Source organism: Rhinatrema bivittatum, chromosome 8 (genome assembly GCF_901001135.1).
Source record: "Rhinatrema bivittatum chromosome 8, aRhiBiv1.1, whole genome shotgun sequence".
Taxonomy (NCBI): domain Eukaryota; kingdom Metazoa; phylum Chordata; class Amphibia; order Gymnophiona; family Rhinatrematidae; genus Rhinatrema; species Rhinatrema bivittatum.
The window spans coordinates 236,918,336-236,937,714 of record NC_042622.1 but is presented as its reverse complement, the minus strand read 5'-3'; the positions used below and the strand labels follow the sequence as shown (position 1 = coordinate 236,937,714).

Genomic DNA, 19,379 nt, shown 5'->3' with positions numbered 1-19,379 from the left:
AGAAGCGATCTGCCTCTTGAAAATAAACGGGGCCTTGGTGCAGAAGATTCGGAGACAGATGAAACCTCAGAGGTCCGTCCACTGCTAGGTTCACTAGGCCCACAAACCATGGGCGACACGGCCATTCTGGCGCCACTAGCACTACTTCGCCCGGATGCACTTCGATGCGACGCAGAACCTTGCCGACCAAAGGCCAAGGCGGAAATATATACAACAGAATGTCCTTTGGCCAGGGAAGGACCAGAGCATCCACACTCTCCACTCCTGGTTCCCGTCGCTGACTGAAGAAGTGTGGAGCCTTGGCATTGTGGTACGTCGCCATCAGGTCCATGGAGGGCGTGGCCCAGTGGTCGCACAGAAGACGAAAGGCTTCTTCAGAGAGTTCCCACTCCCCTGGGTCCAGCTGGTGGCGGCTGAGAAAATCAGCTTGCACATTGTCCACTCCGGCTATGTGAGAGGCTGCTATTTATTTATTTAAAAGTTTTTCTATACCGTCATTAAGTTATTACCATCATAACGGTTTATAATAGGGCACAAATAGAAGGAAAAAATAGTAAGAAAAAACTATATAATGAAGGTGCCATTAATAATCGGTAACAATTGAATCACTAGAAACTATTTGATTTCTGACATAAGATGTATATTGGTACCTGTCTCGTGGTTGGGTACCTACGGTTTTAAGGTTATTTACGCTTAACAGTGGGATAAAGATAATTTCCAGGTTAGTACCTGGAGTTTATGTGTTAGGTGCTTTATGCTGGCTCTTCCTTATCTGTTTTCAACATTCTCTTTGTAAAAAGCCTGTTTGAAAAGCCATGTTTTGAGGTTTGTTTTGAACATTTTGAAATCTCTCTGTAGTCTTAGTTCTAGGGGCAGGGTGTTCCATAGGGTGGGACCCACCAGTGATAGTGCATGCTCCCTCACCTGTGTTAGTCTTGCTGTTTTTACTGATGGGATGGTTAAGAGGGCTTTATTTGCTGATCTTAAATTTCTATGTGGAACATGTACTCGCAGTGCAGTGCAGCCATTCTGCTTTTTCGTCCTGTATAGGTGCTGCTCTGCTCAGCTCATCAAGAGCTGGTCCTCCATTGCCACTAGTCGACTCTTGGTTCTGCCTTGTCGACTGATGTAGGCCACCGTCATTGCATTGTCGGAGAGTACTCTTACCGACGTTCCCTTTACCACGGGAAAGAGGGCCTGCAGAGCTAACCAAACCGCTTTGGTCTCCGATTGATCGATCAGGAGGACTCCATTCTTGACCGCTGGTTTTGCACCGCTCTCCCCTGACAGACTGCTCGCCAACCATAGAGACTCACATCAATGGTTACCGCTGTCCAAGAGGGAATCTCCAAGTCCACTCCCCAATGCAAATTGTCTGGTAGTAGCCACCACACAAGACTGGAATGTGCTGAGTCTGTAAAGGGTAGGAGAAGGTGAAACTGTTCAGAGAGTGGATTCCAACAGAAGAGTAATGCTGACTGAAGAGGTCTCATATGCGCAAAGGCCCATGGGACTAGATCAAGAGTGGAAGCCATCAAACAGAGAACCTATAGATAATGCCAGACTCTGGGACGAGGCATGGATCGCAAAGACTCTACCTGAGTCTGCACCTTGGTGAGTTGCTCCTCGGTAAGAAAAACATGCCCAAGAAGGTGTTGAACTGAGCACCCAGAAACTCCAAGGACTGGGAAGGAACCAGATGACTCTTGTCCGGATTGACAACCCAGCCCAGCGAGCTTAACAGTTGGACACAATGTACCGTGTTCCAGCAAAGATCCTCCGATTTCGCTCGAATCAACCAGTCGTCCAGATAAGGGTGTACCAGAATATCCTCTCTCCGGAGAGCCGCTGCTACTACCACCATTACCTTGGTGAATACTCTGGGTGCCATTGCTAGACCGAAGGGCAGGGCACAAAATTGAAAGTGATGTCCGAGGATTGAGAACTGTAGGTATGTTTGATGGTCGGGGGCGGATGGGTATGTGCAGATATGCCTCTGTCAGGTCTAGAGACGCCAAGAACTCTCCCCTGTGAATGGACGCTATTACAGAACGAAGAGTTTCTGTGCAAAATCGAGGCACTGTTAGAGCCCGATTGACTATCTTTAGGTCGAGGATGGGTCAGAAAGTGCCTTCCTTTTTGGGTACCACGAAATAAATGGAGTAGAGACCCCACCTGAGTTCTCTTGTGGGTACTGGTACTATGGGGTCCAAGTCCTGCAGACGTCTGAGGGTGTCGCACACAGCCAGGCGTTTTTGCTCGTAAGAGCACGGGGAAACCAAAAATCGCTCCCAGAACGGCCGAGCAAAATCTAAAGCGTAGCCGTGTTCTATTATATTTAGGACCCACTGATCTGAGGTCAAATTGGTCCACTCCTCTAGGAAAAGGGACAACCTGCCCCCTATCTTCGGTATAGAGGAGTGAACCTGTTGTGGGTCCCGGCCGCGCTTACTCGCAGCTAGACCCCCCTACCTCCTCCACGTTGCCGGCACAGGGTCCCCATCTTGGCAGGCAGCAGCGCACAGGCCACGGCGCGACTGCTTCTGGACGTCGGGGAGCAGCGTCGGGAGAGACGCGGCAAGCCCCGCCTCTTAAAGGGGCCGCGATGCCAAGACCAGGCCGGCCCCGGAAGATGACATCATCAGCCAGGGAGCCAGGGAGATTTAAACTCCCTCTGAGGAATGAAAGACGCTTTTGCAACAGGTTCCAGTGGTTGTCTGCTGTTCTTCTGGCTTGATTCGGATTGGATTTGGACCTTGTTGCTTGCCACCTGCCTTAGACCTTTGCCTGGATTTGGATTTCGTTGTTTCGCTGCCTGCCCCGACCTGTGGTTTGGATTATCTGTCTTCTGGCCCCGACTCGGATTGGAACTCGGACTGTGTTGTTTGCCGCCTGCCTTGGACCCTTGCCTGGAACTCGGACTGTGTTGTTTGCCGCCTGCCTTGGACCCTTGCCTGGAACTCAGACTGTGTTTGTTTGCAGCCTGTCTTGGACCCTTGCCTGGAACTCGGACTGTGTTGCTTGCCGTCTACCTGGGGACTCCTTGCCGGATTGTGCTGCAGTATATTCCACCCTCCGGAGACGAGCACACCTAGACGCTATTGGTGGGTATCATCCCTCGTCCCGGTCCAAGGATCCACTACCATAACAGAACCGGCATTGTTTCATTGTGTGGATTTGAGACCCCCATGTGTCTGTGGGGCTCCGTCTCTACCAGGACGTCGGCCAAGAAAGGACTGATTCCAGGACCCCCACTGGACCACCAGGAACTTTTAAAAAGTTTTGGGGGGGGGTTGGGAGGGTGGGGGAAGCTAAAGGATGTGTTTTAAAGGGTCGGGGTGGGTTTAGGGGTTGTTTTTGTGTGCCATTTTTCCCGCCCTCCCCCAAAACGATAAGAGAACCCCACGAACAATTTCGTGGGGTTTTCCTATCGGTTTCTGGGAGCCCCTGATTTCTGACAAGTTTGAAAATATCGTACGATATTTTCAATCGTCAGAAAAACGATTCACATCCCTAGTGTTCAGCCATTCAGCTTTTTTTGTGCAGAGTGTCTTGTATTGAACCCTTTGTTCTATGGGTAGCCAATGTAAATCTGCTAGTGTTTCAGTGATATGATCTCTTTTTCTTTTTCCAGTAAGTATTCTTGCGGCAGAGTTTTGTAAAATTTGGAGTGGTCTTATAGTTGTGTAAGGTAATCCCAAAAACAGTGTGTTGCAGTAATCTGTGCTTGCAAAGATCAGTGCTTGTAAGATTGTTCGAAAGTTGTTGGTGTTAGTAGGGGTTTTAGCCTCCTGAGGACCATAAGTTTGGCATAACCTTCTTTTACTTTCAGAGATATGTGTTGTTTAAGACTGAGTTCAGTGTCAATTATTACACTGAGGTTTCTTACTTTCTCTGCTATTTCTATTTTCTGATTATTCTTTAGTATAATTGGATTTTGAATAATCTCAATGTTTTTTCGTTCTAGATGTAGGAACTCAGTTTTTTTTATATTAATAACTATTTCCATTTGGTTTAGTAGTTGTTTGATTATGTCAAGGTACATGTTAACTAAATTTAATGTTTTTTCAATAGAGTCTTCAATGGGTAGAATTAGTTGAATGTCATCGGCATATATGTAATGTATGATTCCCAGTCCTGCCAGGAGGTGGCATAACAGAAGCAGGTAAATGTTGAAGAGCGTTGCGGACAGTGCTGATCACTGTGGTACTCCTGCTTGTAGACTAATTTTATTTGATATATTTAATTTGGCATGTCTATTTGATGTATGTTATTATGTATAATGTTTTAAGTTTTTGTGGATTTTGTACTGAATTTAAACATGCTTAGGACAGAATTAGAGGGCAGTGGCAAGAACAGAGTTGAAAGGTTGTGTGGTGGTGGCGGTGGTGGGAGGAAAAGGCATGGATGCTGGTTTACATATGGGAACTTGTAGGCATGTCTACTTGGAATGGTTGAGGACCATGAATGGGAAACATAACAAAAACAGAATTAAATAGGGAAGTAGGCCAACATCTGTGAGATATCCTTAGCTAAAGCAGTGCAAATGGAAACAACTGGGTGGGACTGGGTGGGTCAGTTGGTCCTTATTTGGCATCCTCTGAGATCCAACCCCAAACCACCAGCTCTACAACCCCACCAAGAGATCTCATAACACCTCCAACAAAGGTCCATACTATCTCAATAACGTTAGCTATTATAACATAGAGATGTTTAAAATTATGAGAGGTCTAGAACGGGTCGATGTGAATCGGTTATTTACGCTTTCGGATAATAGAAAGACTAGGGGGCACTCCATGAAGTTAGCATGGGGCACATTTAAAACTAATCGGAGAAAGTTCTTTTTTACTCAATGCACAATTAAACTCTGGAATTTGTTGCCAGAGGCTGTGGTTAGTGCAGTTAGTATAGCTGTGTTTATAAAAGGATTGGATAAGTTCTTGGAGGAGAAGTCCATTACCTGCTATTAAGTTCACTTAGAGAATAGCCACTGCCATTAGCAATGGTAACATGGAATAGACTTAGTTTTTGGGTAATTGCCAGGTTCTTATGGCCTGGATTGGCCACTGTTGGAAACAGGATGCTGGGCTTGATGGACCCTTGGTCTGACCCAGTATGGCATTTTCTTATGTTCTTAAGAAACTAAACAGGGTATGTTATTCAATATTATAATGTTATAATTGTTAAAGCACTACACAGATATAGTTTTTACAATGTTACCATGTTTGTTACAATGTTACAATGTAAAGATAATGTGACCACAGTCATATTATCTTTACAGTCAAAAACATTATCTTGTAAACCGACATAATACCCACAGGTGAATATCGGTATATAAAAAACAAATAAATAAATAAATAAATAAAATTATCTACTCATGTTACAATGATCAAGTGGTGCACCCAACTTTCAATTAACTTCATTTGCATTTTAAAGGCTACATATCCATATAAATTGTTTATAACAGGGTCAACAAAACTAAAGAGAGCTTTGCCTGTTTTTGTAAGTGGAAATAATCTACACTCACTGGAGCTGGTTTAAAAATCTAAGAAACATTCCGCTCTGAAGAAGGGCTGCAAGAAATCCCAATTCAGGAAGCCAAGTTCCTCACCATACGTGGGAGTCCATAGTGATGGTGCTTAGCTGCACGGAGATACAAGGGGATAATCAGGGTTGCAGGACTTCTTCCTCCCCCCACCCCCAGCCCAGCAAACACAGTATATTAACTCTCTTGGTGACTCCACCAGGGAAGAACGTGGCTTTGATATTTTAAACAATTTAATTTTATTTGATCTAATTGTGCTTCCTTTTATTTCCTTGTGGGATTAACCTTTACCCTTTTTAACCTCCCTGGCTTCCTTGCCTCATTAGAAACATTTGCTCATCTGTCATGGAGCATTGCAATAAATAAATAAATAAATAAAATACAAGTGGAAACTCCCTTGCCAAATAAACTGGAATCCTGGTGTTTTTCCAGTTTTGCAGAACAACTGTGTTGTTCTGTCACCCAGGAGAGAATCAGAGAAAACAAAAAAGAGAGCCAGTTCATTCAGTCCTCCGTGGATGAGGCAGATTAGCATTTGGGGCACCACTACAGACAACATCTTACAAGCAGAACTCAGGAGTTCAAGTCTGAGGATCTGGGAAAAGGTAATCTTACCTCAGATGCAATGCCAGTCTCCAGGAGTGATGTCACTACATAGGCTGTCAGAGCAATCTTTCCTTGGATCCCACCCTGGAAGACAAAAAAAACCCAACAAACAGCAGGTAGTTTCTTAAATAGGCATAAAACCGGGAGGACAAGTCTAAAGGTACCGCTTGATATGTGTAAAACTTCACAACACTCTTGACAAGAGAAGCCCTTAAAATCAATGGAGACTTGTTTTTAAGCAGGCATTTCATCACACTGACATGGAAATGCTCTTGTGAGGACATGAAGCCCTGGGGTAGTGCAGAGCCAGCACTGTGGCATTGTGCTGTATACCTGCAAACAGTGGTTGCACCACACCGACCTAAAATTCACCAAGCTAGTCATTTCATATCCTTGTGCTCAAATTTATCTTTGGAGCCAGATACTGTAATCATGTGAATTATGTACGTTGCACAAAGCTATAACATAGTAAATTAAAAAAAATACTGTTTTAATATTATCACTGGGAGATTTCTTTTAAGTTCTGGCTAATGATCATCAACAATGATACTTTTAAATGCTTAGGAAATAAGTATTATCCAGCATACATTATTATTATATCACTATTTTGGTCATTTCTAGCAGTTTCCAATGCTTTAGTAGTGATTTGCCCCAATTTCTTCTCCATTCAAGTCAAGGGTGATGGATGTCAGCAGCTCAAATACAGGCTTGAACAAGAACAAGAGTTGGGCGAGCTGGATGAGGAAAAATGATATCACATAAATACCACTTCATGGTACTTCAGGACAAGCCCAGAACAGACAGTGAGTAATTACCTTCACTCGATTGCAGCCAATCATTGCTCTACCCAGCTGGGGAAGAGAGAAGGTCGAGTGATCATGCCAGATTTGCAACCTGTGAACCTTAGTTTTTAAACAGTCTACACCCCCTTTTTGTTGCTGAGAACATAAGGAGAACTGAACTTTAAGATCATGTTTTAATACAGTTCTAAAGAAGGCTGTAGCAATGTATTTCTGCATCCCATATAGCCATCTACCTGAATGTCTTTATTCAGTATCCTCCCCATGGCAGGGAAAGAGCCATCTTCTTTCTGATGCTGGATGATCCAGTCCTTCGCTGCACTCAGTTCCTTGGGATCGATGAAGATGAATCCACGCGATTGTGCAAAGGACTTTAAGACAAAAGCGGTCAGCCTAACATAAAACAAATAAACAGCTTTCAGAGGAGAAAATGATCAGTCCAATCAGATTCCAGGCTGGCTTAATAACATAGTAACAACGGCAGAAAAAGACCAAATGGTCCATCCAATCTGCCCAGCAAGCTTCCCATGGCAGTAAATGCCGCTCCGTGCAGGTTACTCCATGTTTATGTTTAAGGGTAGCAACTGCCGCTCCGTGTAGGTCACCCTCATGATTCTGTTAAGGGTAGCAACTGCCACTCCGTGCAGGTTACCTCAGGTCCACTACCCCCATGCTTTTTTTCATTCTTTCCAATCCTCTAGCCTTTAGTGATCCATAGTGTTTATCCCATGCCCCTTTGAATTCCTCTAGCCTTTAGTGATCCACAGTGTTTATCCCACGCCCCTTTGAAATCCTTCACAGTTATAGTCTTCACCACTTCCTCCAAAAGGTCATTCCAGGCATCCACCACCCTCTCCATGAAGAAATATTTTCTGACATTGGTTCTAAGTCTTCTTCCCTGGAGTTTCAAATCATGACCCCTAGTTCTACTAAATTGTTTCCTATGGAAAAGATCTGTTGTTGACCATGGATCATTAAAACTTTTCAAGTATCTGAAGGTCTGTATCATATCACCCCTGCTCCTCCTATCCTCCAAGGTATACATATTCAGGTTCTTCAACCTCTTCTCATTAGGCATTCGATGGAGACCACCCACCATTTTGGTCACCCTTCTCTGGCCCACCTCCATCCTGTCTCTGTCCCTTTTGAGATATGGTCTCCAGAACTGAACACAGTATTCCAGGTGAGGCCTCACCAAGGATCTGTACAAGGGAATTATCACTTCCCTTTTCTTACTAAATATTCCTCTCTCTAAACAGCCCAGCATTCTTCTGGCTTTAGCTATCGCCTGTCGCATTGCTTCGCCGACTTCAGGTTGTTAGACATTATCAACCCAAGGTCTCTCTCCTGTTCTGTGCATATCAGCCCTTCACCCCCCCTACACATACAGCTCTTTTGGATTACCACACCCCAGATGCATGACTCTGCACTTCTTGGCATTGCTGCCATATCTTCGACCACTCTTCCAGTTTCCTTAAATCCCGTCTCATTCTCTTTACTCCTTCCGGCGTGTCCACTCTGTTGCAGATCTTAGTATCATCCACAAATAGAAAAACTTTACCTTCTATTCCTTCCGTAATGTTGCTCACAAAGATGTTGAACAGAACCAGTCCCAATACCGATCTCTGCCGCACTCCACTTAACACCATTCTCTCTTCAGAGTTGTCTTCTATCCGTCAACCAGTTTGTAATTGTTACGTAGGGGTGTTTTGTGTGCCCTTGGGCCTCAGCCCGGCCCCAGACGCATCCAGGACCGACCCGAGGGTTGAAGTGTTCCAGCGTGGCTGACGGGCTTACCCTCTGCCAGGCCTGCAAGCTCCCAAGGCCAACAACTGAGGATGTTGGAAGTTGAATGGTCCTCCGACCATTCCGAGCCCTTTCAGACCTGCTGCATGGAACAGCATGGAGCAGCAGGCCTGGCCTGAGGTTGAGGGAAGACGGAGGCCTTGACACATAGACAGGACTATGATCGATGCGACGGGATCACGGATGAGACTGGGTTGATGTGACGGCATCACAGGCGAAGACACTTGGGTTGATGCAACGGCATCACAGACGAGACTAGGAACTTGACAACAGCTGGGAGGAAGGACACTGGCACTGTCTCTCAGGGCGCCCTACTCAGCCCACCTGCGGGACAAAGTCACGGACCACCCTGTCCCACTACGCGCCCTACACAGCCCTAAGAGGCTGGTCACGGACCACGAGGAGAGCGGGACAAGAGCAGGGAAGACCCAGGCAAGGAGGAACTCCAATGACGGAGCCGATGTCATCCGAAGCTCCACCTACGGCTGGCAGGAACAGAAGCTTAGGAGCAAAGGGACCAATCCCACCTGCAGGCCACTCCATTCTCGGGCACAACATCATCCGAGAACCACAGCTCTACAGGAACAGAAGGCCCAGGAGCACCAGACGAAGACGCAGGGAAGAACATCCAGACAGGCAAGTACATCAGGACGTGGCAGATCATGATGGGACATCAGGACATGGACAAGGACCTCAGGCAAGACATCAAGACACGAAGACGTGGTACGAAGGCAGACGAGACGAGGAGCTCCACGAGGAACAGAAGACCTTACAAGGCTCTGGCAGGCAGGAGCCTCCAGAGGGATGTCACTCAGATGCAAGGCCACGACAGACTGACGGAGCTGCCCTTTTATAGGGCTGGGAGAGGAAGTCCCATTAAAGGTGGGGCCAGCACACTTCCTGTGTCTGGCCCTTTAAATCTAGCAGAGAGGAGAGTGCCGGCACCTAAGGAGCAGGAAGCAGGGCTGCGCAGGACCGTGGACAGCGGCCTGCACAGCGTCTGTGTGTCAGAAGCGCAGGGCTGGCCTGAGGAGCAGGCCCGAAGACGGCAGCAGCTCCAGCCGCTGCAGGTGGCCCCGGGGGTGGCTCCAGCCGCCACTCGAGCCCGGGGATGCGGCCTTTGTGCCGCGAAGATGGTGGAAGTCGGCAGCGGGTCTATGCCGCAAAGAAGGAGGATATCTGGGGCGGCCTCCGGGCCGCATGGGCAAGACAGTCCGCAGCTCCGGCTGCGAGGGAGGCCCTATGGCGGCGTCCTGCCATGTCGGGTGAAGAAAGACGACATGGTGAGTGAGTCTGCTCGCGAGGAGACCCGCAGGCAGCACGGTTCACAACAGTAATCCACGCCATCACCTTGGAGCTCACCCCCAAGCTTCTCATTTTGTAGATGAGTCTTCTATGTGGGACCGTATCAAAAGCTTTACTAAAATCCAAGTAAATTACATTGAGCGTTCTTCCCTGATTCAGCTCGTCACCCAATCAAAGAAATCAATCAGATTTGTCTGACAGGACCTTCCCCTGGTGAAACCATGCTGTCTCGCGTCCAGCAATCCTCCTGACTGTAGATAATTCACTATCCTTTCCTTCAGCAGAGTCTCCATTAATTTTCCCAGCACCGAGGTGTTGCTAACTGGCCTGTAGTTTCCAGCCTCTTCTCTGCTCCCACTCTTGTGTAGCGGGACCACTGCCGCTCTTCGCCAGTCACTAGGCAACACACCCTTATCCAGAGATCTATTGAACAGGTCACAGAGCACATCTCTGAGCTCCCTTAGTATCCTGAGATGAATCTCATCAGGCCCCATGGCTTTGTCCACTTTCAGTTTACCTAGCTCTTCCCATACATTCTCTTCCATAAATGGAGTTTCGTCTACTCCAACTCCTTCTACAGTTATGTTAACAAGTGACGATCCTTCTCCAGGGTCTTCCTTAGTGAACACTGAACTGAAGTATTTGTTTAATATTTCTGCTAATTCATCATCTCTCTCCACCATTGATCCTTATCCCCTTTCAATGTCACTATACTATTATGTACCTTTCTCCTTTCTCTGATATATCTGAAAAATGTTTTGTCACCTCACTTTTATCTCCTTGGCAATCCTTTCCTCTGCCTGACTTTTTGCTTTCTTGATTACTTTTTTCATCTCCCTCAATTTCACCAGATAATCCTCCCTGTGTTCCACTTTTTGGGATCCTTTATATTTCTTAAAAGATGCTTCTTTTGCTTTTATTATATCAGTCACCTCCTTTGTGAACCAGATTGTTTCTTATTTCTCTTACTTTTGTTTACTTTTCTAACATACAGATTTGTTGCTTTTGTAATTGCTCCTTTTAGATTGGCCCACTGTTGTTCCACCTCTCCCATTTTAGCAAAGTCTGCATTTTTGAATTGCAAAACTCGGATCTTTGTGTGACCTCTCGTATCCTATTTGTGATATGAAACCATACCATTTGATGATCACTGGTGCTGAGGTGGGTACCCACCCGTACATTAGAGACATTATCTCCATTAGTGAGCACTAAGTCGAGTATAACTTCTTCCCTCATGGGTTCCATTACCATTTGTTTGAACAGAGCCCCTAGCAGGGCATCCACTATCTCTCTACTTCTGCTAGATTTCACAGAAGGGATTCTCCAGTCCACATCTGTCAGATTAAATTCTCCAAGAATCAACACATCTCCCTTCCTTCCCACCTTTTGTATGTCTATCAGCTCTCTGTCTCATTCTTCTATTTGAGTTGGAGGCCTGTAAAACACTCTGGTAAAAATGGATGCCCCATTCTCTTTTTTTAGGAAGGCCCGTAATGCTTCTTCTCTACCCCCAAATCCTTGCAGTTCAGTTGCTTGGATATTGTTATTGACATAAAGAGCTACTCCTCCTCCTCCTTTTCTGTCCTCTCTGTCCTTCCTTAACAAGTTATAACCCGGTACGGCTGTATCCCAATCATGAGATTCCATGAACCATGTCTCCATGATAGTAACAATGTCCAGGTCCGCCTCCACCATTAAAGCTTGCAGGTCTGGGATTTTATTGCCCAGACTGCGAGCATTTGTGCTCATAGCACTCCAGTTTTGATTGATCTGATAAGGCTTTTCTTAGGCTGATCGTTTATTTATTTATTTATTTATTTATTTATTTATTTATTTTTATATACTGTCATTCGGTTCAGCCATCATAACGGTTTACAAAGTCAAACAAAAACAGATAAATTGTACATAGTTACAAAAAAGTAACAATGGGGGGGGGGGGGGAAATGGAAGGAAGGGGAAGATGGTGGGGTAAAAAAGGGAGGAAAAGGGAAAAAAGGGACATAACCGTTGTTATCCCCTTCATCCTTCTTTGTTATTGTATTTGTTTTTGTTGTTTGGAGGTGATGTTCCACTCTCCTCCTGCCACCCCTGTTGTTTAGTTTGAATGCCTTATGGCATAGGATTTGAATTTATCCCTTAGTATCCTTTTTCCTGCCACAGACAGATGTAAGCCATCTTGGACATAGAGACCTTTTCTATTCCATAAATTGCCCCAGCCTCCATATATCCAAAACTTTGTTCCTTGTACCAAGTTTTGAGCCATGCATTGAATTTATGTATATTGCTTAGTCTCTCTTTCCCCTTTCCATGAATAGGTAAGACTTCTGAAAAGGCTATAGTCTTTGCCATGTGACCAATCTTCATTTACTCTGCACAGGAGCAGGAGAACACAGAGCAGGACACACTCAGCGGCATTTCACCTTCGGTGACAAATATTCTTCCCCACCTCACCCATTTGGTGTATAGTGCTAAACTTCAGTGCTACATATTCTTCTTGTGGAGCATACCTACAAATCCTCTGTTCAAATCCCACATTAATGTTTTAAGCTCTATCATTAGAGCCTATAATTGGAGGCCATGTCCTCCCACAAAAGATTTCCTAGGAGGCTTTGCTAATCGGAGGGGGATATCAAAGAGCAATAGCATACATGGTACCTATAAGCATGCCCTGAAACATGGGAGAAAATACACTTAAGGACATAAGACTTGCCAAACTGGGTCAGACAAAAGGTCCATCAAGCCCAACATCCTGTCTCCAACAGTGCTAAGCCAGGTCACAAGCACCTGACAGGATTCCAAAAATAAGCAGTGGATTTCTGCAACTCTACCTTAATAATGGTTAATGGACTTTTCCTCCAGGAACTTGTCCAAACTTTGTTTAAATGCAGCTACACTAATAACTTTCACCACATCCTCTGGCAATGAATTCTAGAGCTTAATTATACATTGAGTAAAAAAATATTTTCCCTTATTAGTTTTAAATGTGTTACCCAATATCTTCATTGTGTTTCTCCTGGTCTTAGTACTTTTTGAAAAAGTAAACAACTGATTAACATTTACTTGTTCCATTTCACTCATTTTATAGACCTCTATCATATCTCCCCTTAGCTGTCTCTTCTCCAAGCTGAAGAATCCTAACCACTTTAACCTTTCTTCATAGAGGAATTATTCCATCCCCTTTATCATTTTGGTCACCCTTCTCTTTACCTTTTCTAATTCAGCTATATCTTTTTTGAGATGTGGTGACCAGAACTGCACATAATACTCAAGATGTGGTCACACCATGGAGTGATACAGAGACATTATGCTTTTCTATTTTATTCTCCATTCCTTTCCTAATAATCCCTAGCATTCTACTTGCTTTCTTGACTGCTGCCGCACACTGAGCAGAAGATTTCAATGGATTTTCAACGATAACACCTAGATCCTTTTCCTGAATGGTGATTCCTAATGTGGAATCTTGCATGGTGCAGTCAAAATGTGAGTTACTCTTCCCTAAGTGCATCACTTTGCACTTACCTACATTAAATTTCATTTTCCATTTGCAAAGTCTCCCAGTTTTGCAATGTCCTCTTGCAATTTTCCACAATCCTCTTGTGATTTAACAACTTTGAATAATTTTGTGTGCAAATTTGATCACTTCACTTGTTCCCATTTCCAGGTTGTTTATAAATGTATTAAAAAAGCAGTGGCCCCAGAACAGATCCCTGGGGCACTCCACTATTCACTCTTTTCCATTGTGAAAATTTACCATTTAGCCCTACTCTCTGAATCCACAATAGGACACTGCCCCCTATCCCATGACTTTTTAATTCCTAAGAAGTCTCTCATGAGGGACTTTGTCAAATGCTTTCTGGAAATCCAGATAACACTATATCCACTGGCTCACCTTTATTCACATGTTTATTTATGCCCTCAAAAAAAGTAGTAAATATGTGAGGAAAGATTTCCCTTGGCTAAATCCATATTTGTTTTGTCCCATTAAACTATGTTTATCTATATGTTCAGCAATTTTGTTCTTTATGATAGTTTCTACCATTTTGCCTGGCACAGACGTCAGACTCATTGGTCTATAGTTTCTTGGATCACCCCTTGATCCCTTTTTAAAAACTGGCATTACATTAGCAACCCTCCAGTCTTCAGGTACCATACATGATGTTACTGATAGTTTACAAATTTCTAATAGCAGGTCCGCCATTTCATTTTTCAGTTCTTTCAGCACTCTGGGATGTATACCATCTGTTCCAGGTGATTTGCTACTCTTTAGTTTGTCAATTTGCCCTAGTACGTCTTCCAGGTTCACTGAGAGTTGATTCAGTTCCTTTGAATCATCACCTTTGAATATAATTTCTGGCATGGGTATATCTCTTCCATCTTCCTCAGTGAATACTGAAGCAAAAAATTCATTTAGAGACTGATTTTAAAAAGCATTTACTTGAGCAAAACTAAACTCAAACTATAACCACATGCATGAAAGGCAAAAGCAGTTTATCTAGGAAATAAATTAACTTTCAAGATTTACTGGCACAGAAAGCTGGCATTGCTGCCTCTTGTGGTGGGTGCCTAGGTTCTGAATCAAAACCAGGTTTCAAATTTCTAAACTTTGATATAACAACATGCTAAACCTTGAAAAGAATCATCTTCTATTGGAAGGGAGCTCAAGCAAAACCTATTAGTTTTCCTTGACCCAAGCCCAGTTGGGGCAAGGAAAGGGTTACATACAAAGGTTTTGTGTGCATTTACCTCTAATAAATCCATTCCTTCCTGCAATTTGCCAGATTTCTTCCCACCCCACTGGGTGTGTCTTCTCACTTCTCACTTTGATCACAGTACCACTCAGGGTGGCCCTTGACAGAAATGCCTGGGGGACAGGCGTGTTCACTGAGAACAAGTTCCAGGCAGCTGGGCTGCTCCAAGATGTAAGATGTGAGGTTCCCAACAGCCCAGGGCAGCAGTGCGGGATGGTCTATAAATATTTAGCTATGAGAAGGAACATATCCTTACCAAATGCTTGCACATTTTGGCAGCCTTAAGCATGTGCTAGAAGCACAAGCTAAAATCGTCAGCATCAATCAACTCCAAACCATGGGGAGTACTTCCATCCAGTCATGTTTTAATTTAATCTCCCTTCCCCAAGCATTCTGCCATTTCTTGTGTTTTTTTTCAATAAAAATTAATGAAAGAACAGAGGTTTAAGAGAACAGGATCATCTCAGACTGTCCTTGGTGTGCATCTACTTGTCAGGTCCAACTGCAGGTGCTATTTCTTATCAGATCAGAAACAAAACTGAGAGGGAAAAAGGGATGTGAGCACTGCCTGAATTAATTAGTGCATCTCTAAAATCCTAAGAAATATGGACTCAATTAATTCACTATACATTGTATAAGCACTTTTTATAAATCATCTTCAACTTTTTTATTAAACTATAAATTAAAACAGTGGAACATTCAAGTTGCTGCTCTTCTGCACAAGGGCACACTAAGCTGGGGATAGTGGTACAATTTAGCTGATGGACTTCTGGTATTATACAATTAAGTAGCACCCATTCTATTTATTTATTTATTTATTTATTTAATACTATTTATAAAGCGCTTTACTGATTTAGATAAATCGTCCAAGGTGATGTATGACAATCAAATAAAAACAACAAAAACAATGCAACCAATCTCTGTAGTACACATAAAATAAAACATAGAATAGCTCAACAACACTATTTCAAGGACCCTTTTAATTTCCATCATTAAACATAAACTAGATCTTCATGCCCATACCGAAATTATGTATATGGAGGCACTCAATAGTAACCTTTCATTCTTACTTAGTTGGGAACTGTTAGAAGGATCAGCTGACAAACAAGACATGCTGAAGGTAATTTTAACACACAGCTGGTCACTTATGTGGGAACTATGTCAATTTTCAAAGTGAATTCAAGTGCATGGTACACAGACAAGCATGATGAGGGTGCAGTGGAAGAGGTGTAAAGGAAGATGGCATAGATGTGGTAGAAAGATTTAGGTAAAGGAATCAGTGATGGACTAAGGTGGAGGAGAAGGGGGCCCAAGCCTAGAGAGGGCCCATCCAGAACTGGATTAAGGGTAATGGTGAAAGGGTAATAGGATTAGGGGTAACCCATAGGGCCCAAGGAGCTCTTAATCTGCCCTGAAAAGGAAGTGCAGAGCCATCAACCAACTCCAGGTCATGAGAGGCACTCTGAGCCTGTTGTTCACTATTTCTAATCTCCTGTCAGGAAGGAAACCAGAATATTTTGAAGAAAGGAAATTAACAAAAATAACCCATAAGGACTGGGTTGATACGGAGTACCTTTTAGCTGCAGACTTTTCACCAGTTTTCAAAGCAAAAGTGCGCATGTCCTTTCATTTTGAAAAATTGCCCCAAGTGCACAAGTAGAAGCGGTCACTTGTACCTTCTTTTACTGTGGATACTTTTCCCACAGAAAACAGCATGCATAGACTTAAAAATGAAATTGGCTGTGGGGATGCCCCTCTCACCTCTACTCTTTGCCCTAGCTATTGAGCCTCTAACGGCTTGGATTAAAAAATGACAGGAGATCAAGGGGTTTCATTTTGCCCAGTGGAAGCATGTGATTTCACTATATGCGGATGATTTCCTGCTTTTCCTGTCCCAACCTCAAGAATCTGGCCCAGCTCTACTAGATACTTTAGCTCGGTTTGGGGACCTATCAAGCTATAAAATCAACTACGATAAGTCTGAGATTTTCCCTATAGGTCCCGTGCGGTTATTCCACCTAGTATGGCTAACTTTCGAGTGATAAATGAGGGGTTTTTTTATTTGGGTATATTCATTTCTCGAGACTTTAACCGTCTTTATACTCATAACTATGACCCTCTCGTGGCCGACATATGTCAGAAATTGCACAAATGGATGGACTTGCCAATTTCCTGGGCAGGCAGCATAAACTTAATAAAATTGAGCGTATTACCCATCTTACTATACTGTTTCCAACATGTACCCTGTGATGTTCCTGTTAAAAATTTTGATACTCTGCATAGTCGCAACTCTAAATTTATTTGGCGCCATAAATGCCCACGCATTAAACTCAGTCAGCTGTGACTACCTAAGAAACAAGGGGGGATGGCACTCCCTAACTTGAGAATCTATTACTGGGCTGCCCGCTTCTTACCGCTTAAAGTATGGCTTAAACATGTTGGTGCCGCCGGGCGTCCCCTTGAACAGTTCCAATCGGACGAAATGGTTTTGGTTTTACTCCCATTTCTCCCTCATATCTCCTTGATTCATAGGAAAGTGACCCGTGCTAGCCCCATTGAGAGTTGGAACCAGCTTGTGCAGTACCTGGAACTCAACAGGGAAGCTACTACTATAATGGGTCCAATTTATGGTAACACAACGGGCTCGGCCATTACCTATGCCCCTGAATTCAAAGAATGGAGAGACTGGCCTATTCCTTACCTTTGAAGATCTTAGCACTGAATTTGATTTACCTGCAACCACCCATGTTAACTATTTACAGTTGTTGGGCAGCTTTATCTCAAATGTTTGATTTTACAACCCCGCTCCTGGTCTGCAACAATTTTTCTCTGACCCTGATGGTTTTGATAAGGGTATTTCCTTAATTTATTGGGGTGTGTTGCAGGGCAAATTCGGCTCTTATATTCCTGATTCTATATTTCGGCTATGGAATGATGATCATCGCAGCTCCTATTGTTAGCGAAGAGTTGAACTGATGGTCCGATTATTGCATAGAACAACTGTAAAATCATTCTAATATTTTTCCAGAATACAGTTTGTTATGCTGGAGAGGATGTGGAGACCAAGGCACTTATTTGCACATGTGGTGGTACTGTACAGGTATTCATGATTTTTGGAGAAAGGTAACAGCTATCATTGCTGACATCATTAGGGTCCCCATACACCTGGCCCCCATTATGGGCCTGCTCGGTAGGTGGGTTGGCTCTTTAGTTCTGAGAAAATTTCAAAGTTTGGTGGGCTAGCTACTTTTAGCAGCATGCTTCACCATCGCGACCTCTTGGAAAAGTAATCCCAGTCTAGAGCAATGGAAACGTCAGGTTTGACTAATCGCTGATATAGAAAAACTCCGATATGCGATATGCCATGAGCAATTTAAATACAGCATTATTTTGGTGGCCCTATCTTGTCTATATTAAAGATTTAGATGTAAATTAATTGTATAGTTTCTTTTTTTTTTTTCATGGAATCTGCCCTTTGAATTTGACAGTTATTTTCTGTATTTACACTGTAGAATGTGCACTTGTGATGCACCCTGTAATTCATATCCCTAAGGGTTATTTGTTTGATTATGAAAATCTCAAAAAGAAAAAGTTATAAAAAAAAAAAAATGCTATCTATGCTCCTAAAATGCCCTGACCCCCCCCCCCCCCCCGAAATGCCTCCTCCTAATGCAACTAAAAGCACATGTGCTGCACAACAACGCGCACACTTGTAGCTGGATCAAGGGAAGGCAATATTCAGGCAGCCATTTCTGTGTGTAAGTTTTGAGCGAGGGAGCTGGGGAAAGGATTGGAAGCGAGTGCTGGTGGGGAAACCTTCCTATTTTCCATACTGTAAGGTCTTGGCTTTATTTTATCATCCTGGGTATTCCTCCTCTGCCCCTACAGAACCAACTTAAAACTCAACTCCTGCACTTCAGCATAAAAGGGTTTATCGGCATGCATAAAACATTCAGTAAGCAGTAATTTAAATCAACAGCCGTGTAAGCTCCAAAATGAAGACCCAAACTTTAGAACAGAAAAAAAAAAATGGAGGCATTCAGAAATCCTGGTAGTCCCAGGTAGCATGAATTCTGACCATTTTGCCAAGCTCTGAAATGCTTTGCTGCAGGGTTTGTGTTTACAATTTTTCTGCCAGCAATCCTCTGGGCTTAACATTTCTGCTGGGAATGGGAGGGTTTGGGAACCACCCCCGACAAAGAATTTTTAAAGGGTTGAGTAACAGCCTGTCACAAACAATATCCTGTGGTCAGGGATTTAAAGATGCCAGACCTTTGATGAAAGGAAGCATTTAGTTTGATAAATGATTTAGCGATGTCATGCAAAGCATAGCCTCCTTGTTACAAAAAAAAAAAAAAAAGACTTTTATACTGAAAAGCTACAAACCCCCCCCCCCCCCTACATTATAACATCTGTTACTAGGACCTAAAACAAAACCGTATCCTCTAGGTCAGGGGTTACTAACCTTTTGGGGAGTGTGGACCCTTTTACAACTGCCAAACATTTTGCAGACACCCACATTCATCTCTTTAATGTTTACATATGCAGTTAAAACTGATTAATGTAACA

The 19,379-nt window shown here is 43.6% G+C and overlaps 1 protein-coding gene across 2 annotated transcripts in view; it reads right to left on the bottom strand.

The window, feature by feature from the left end:
- CPAMD8 (C3 and PZP like alpha-2-macroglobulin domain containing 8) overlaps positions 1-19,379 on the bottom strand; it is a 510,164-nt gene that overhangs the window by 131,181 nt on the left and 359,604 nt on the right. For both annotated transcript variants that reach the window (XM_029614183.1, XM_029614185.1), the window contains exons 28-29: positions 7,188-7,344; positions 6,161-6,235 (exon numbers count right to left, since the gene is read on the bottom strand). In XM_029614183.1, the coding sequence (XP_029470043.1) occupies positions 6,161-6,235; positions 7,188-7,344 (232 nt within the window). The remainder of the gene's footprint in view (positions 1-6,160; positions 6,236-7,187; positions 7,345-19,379) is intronic.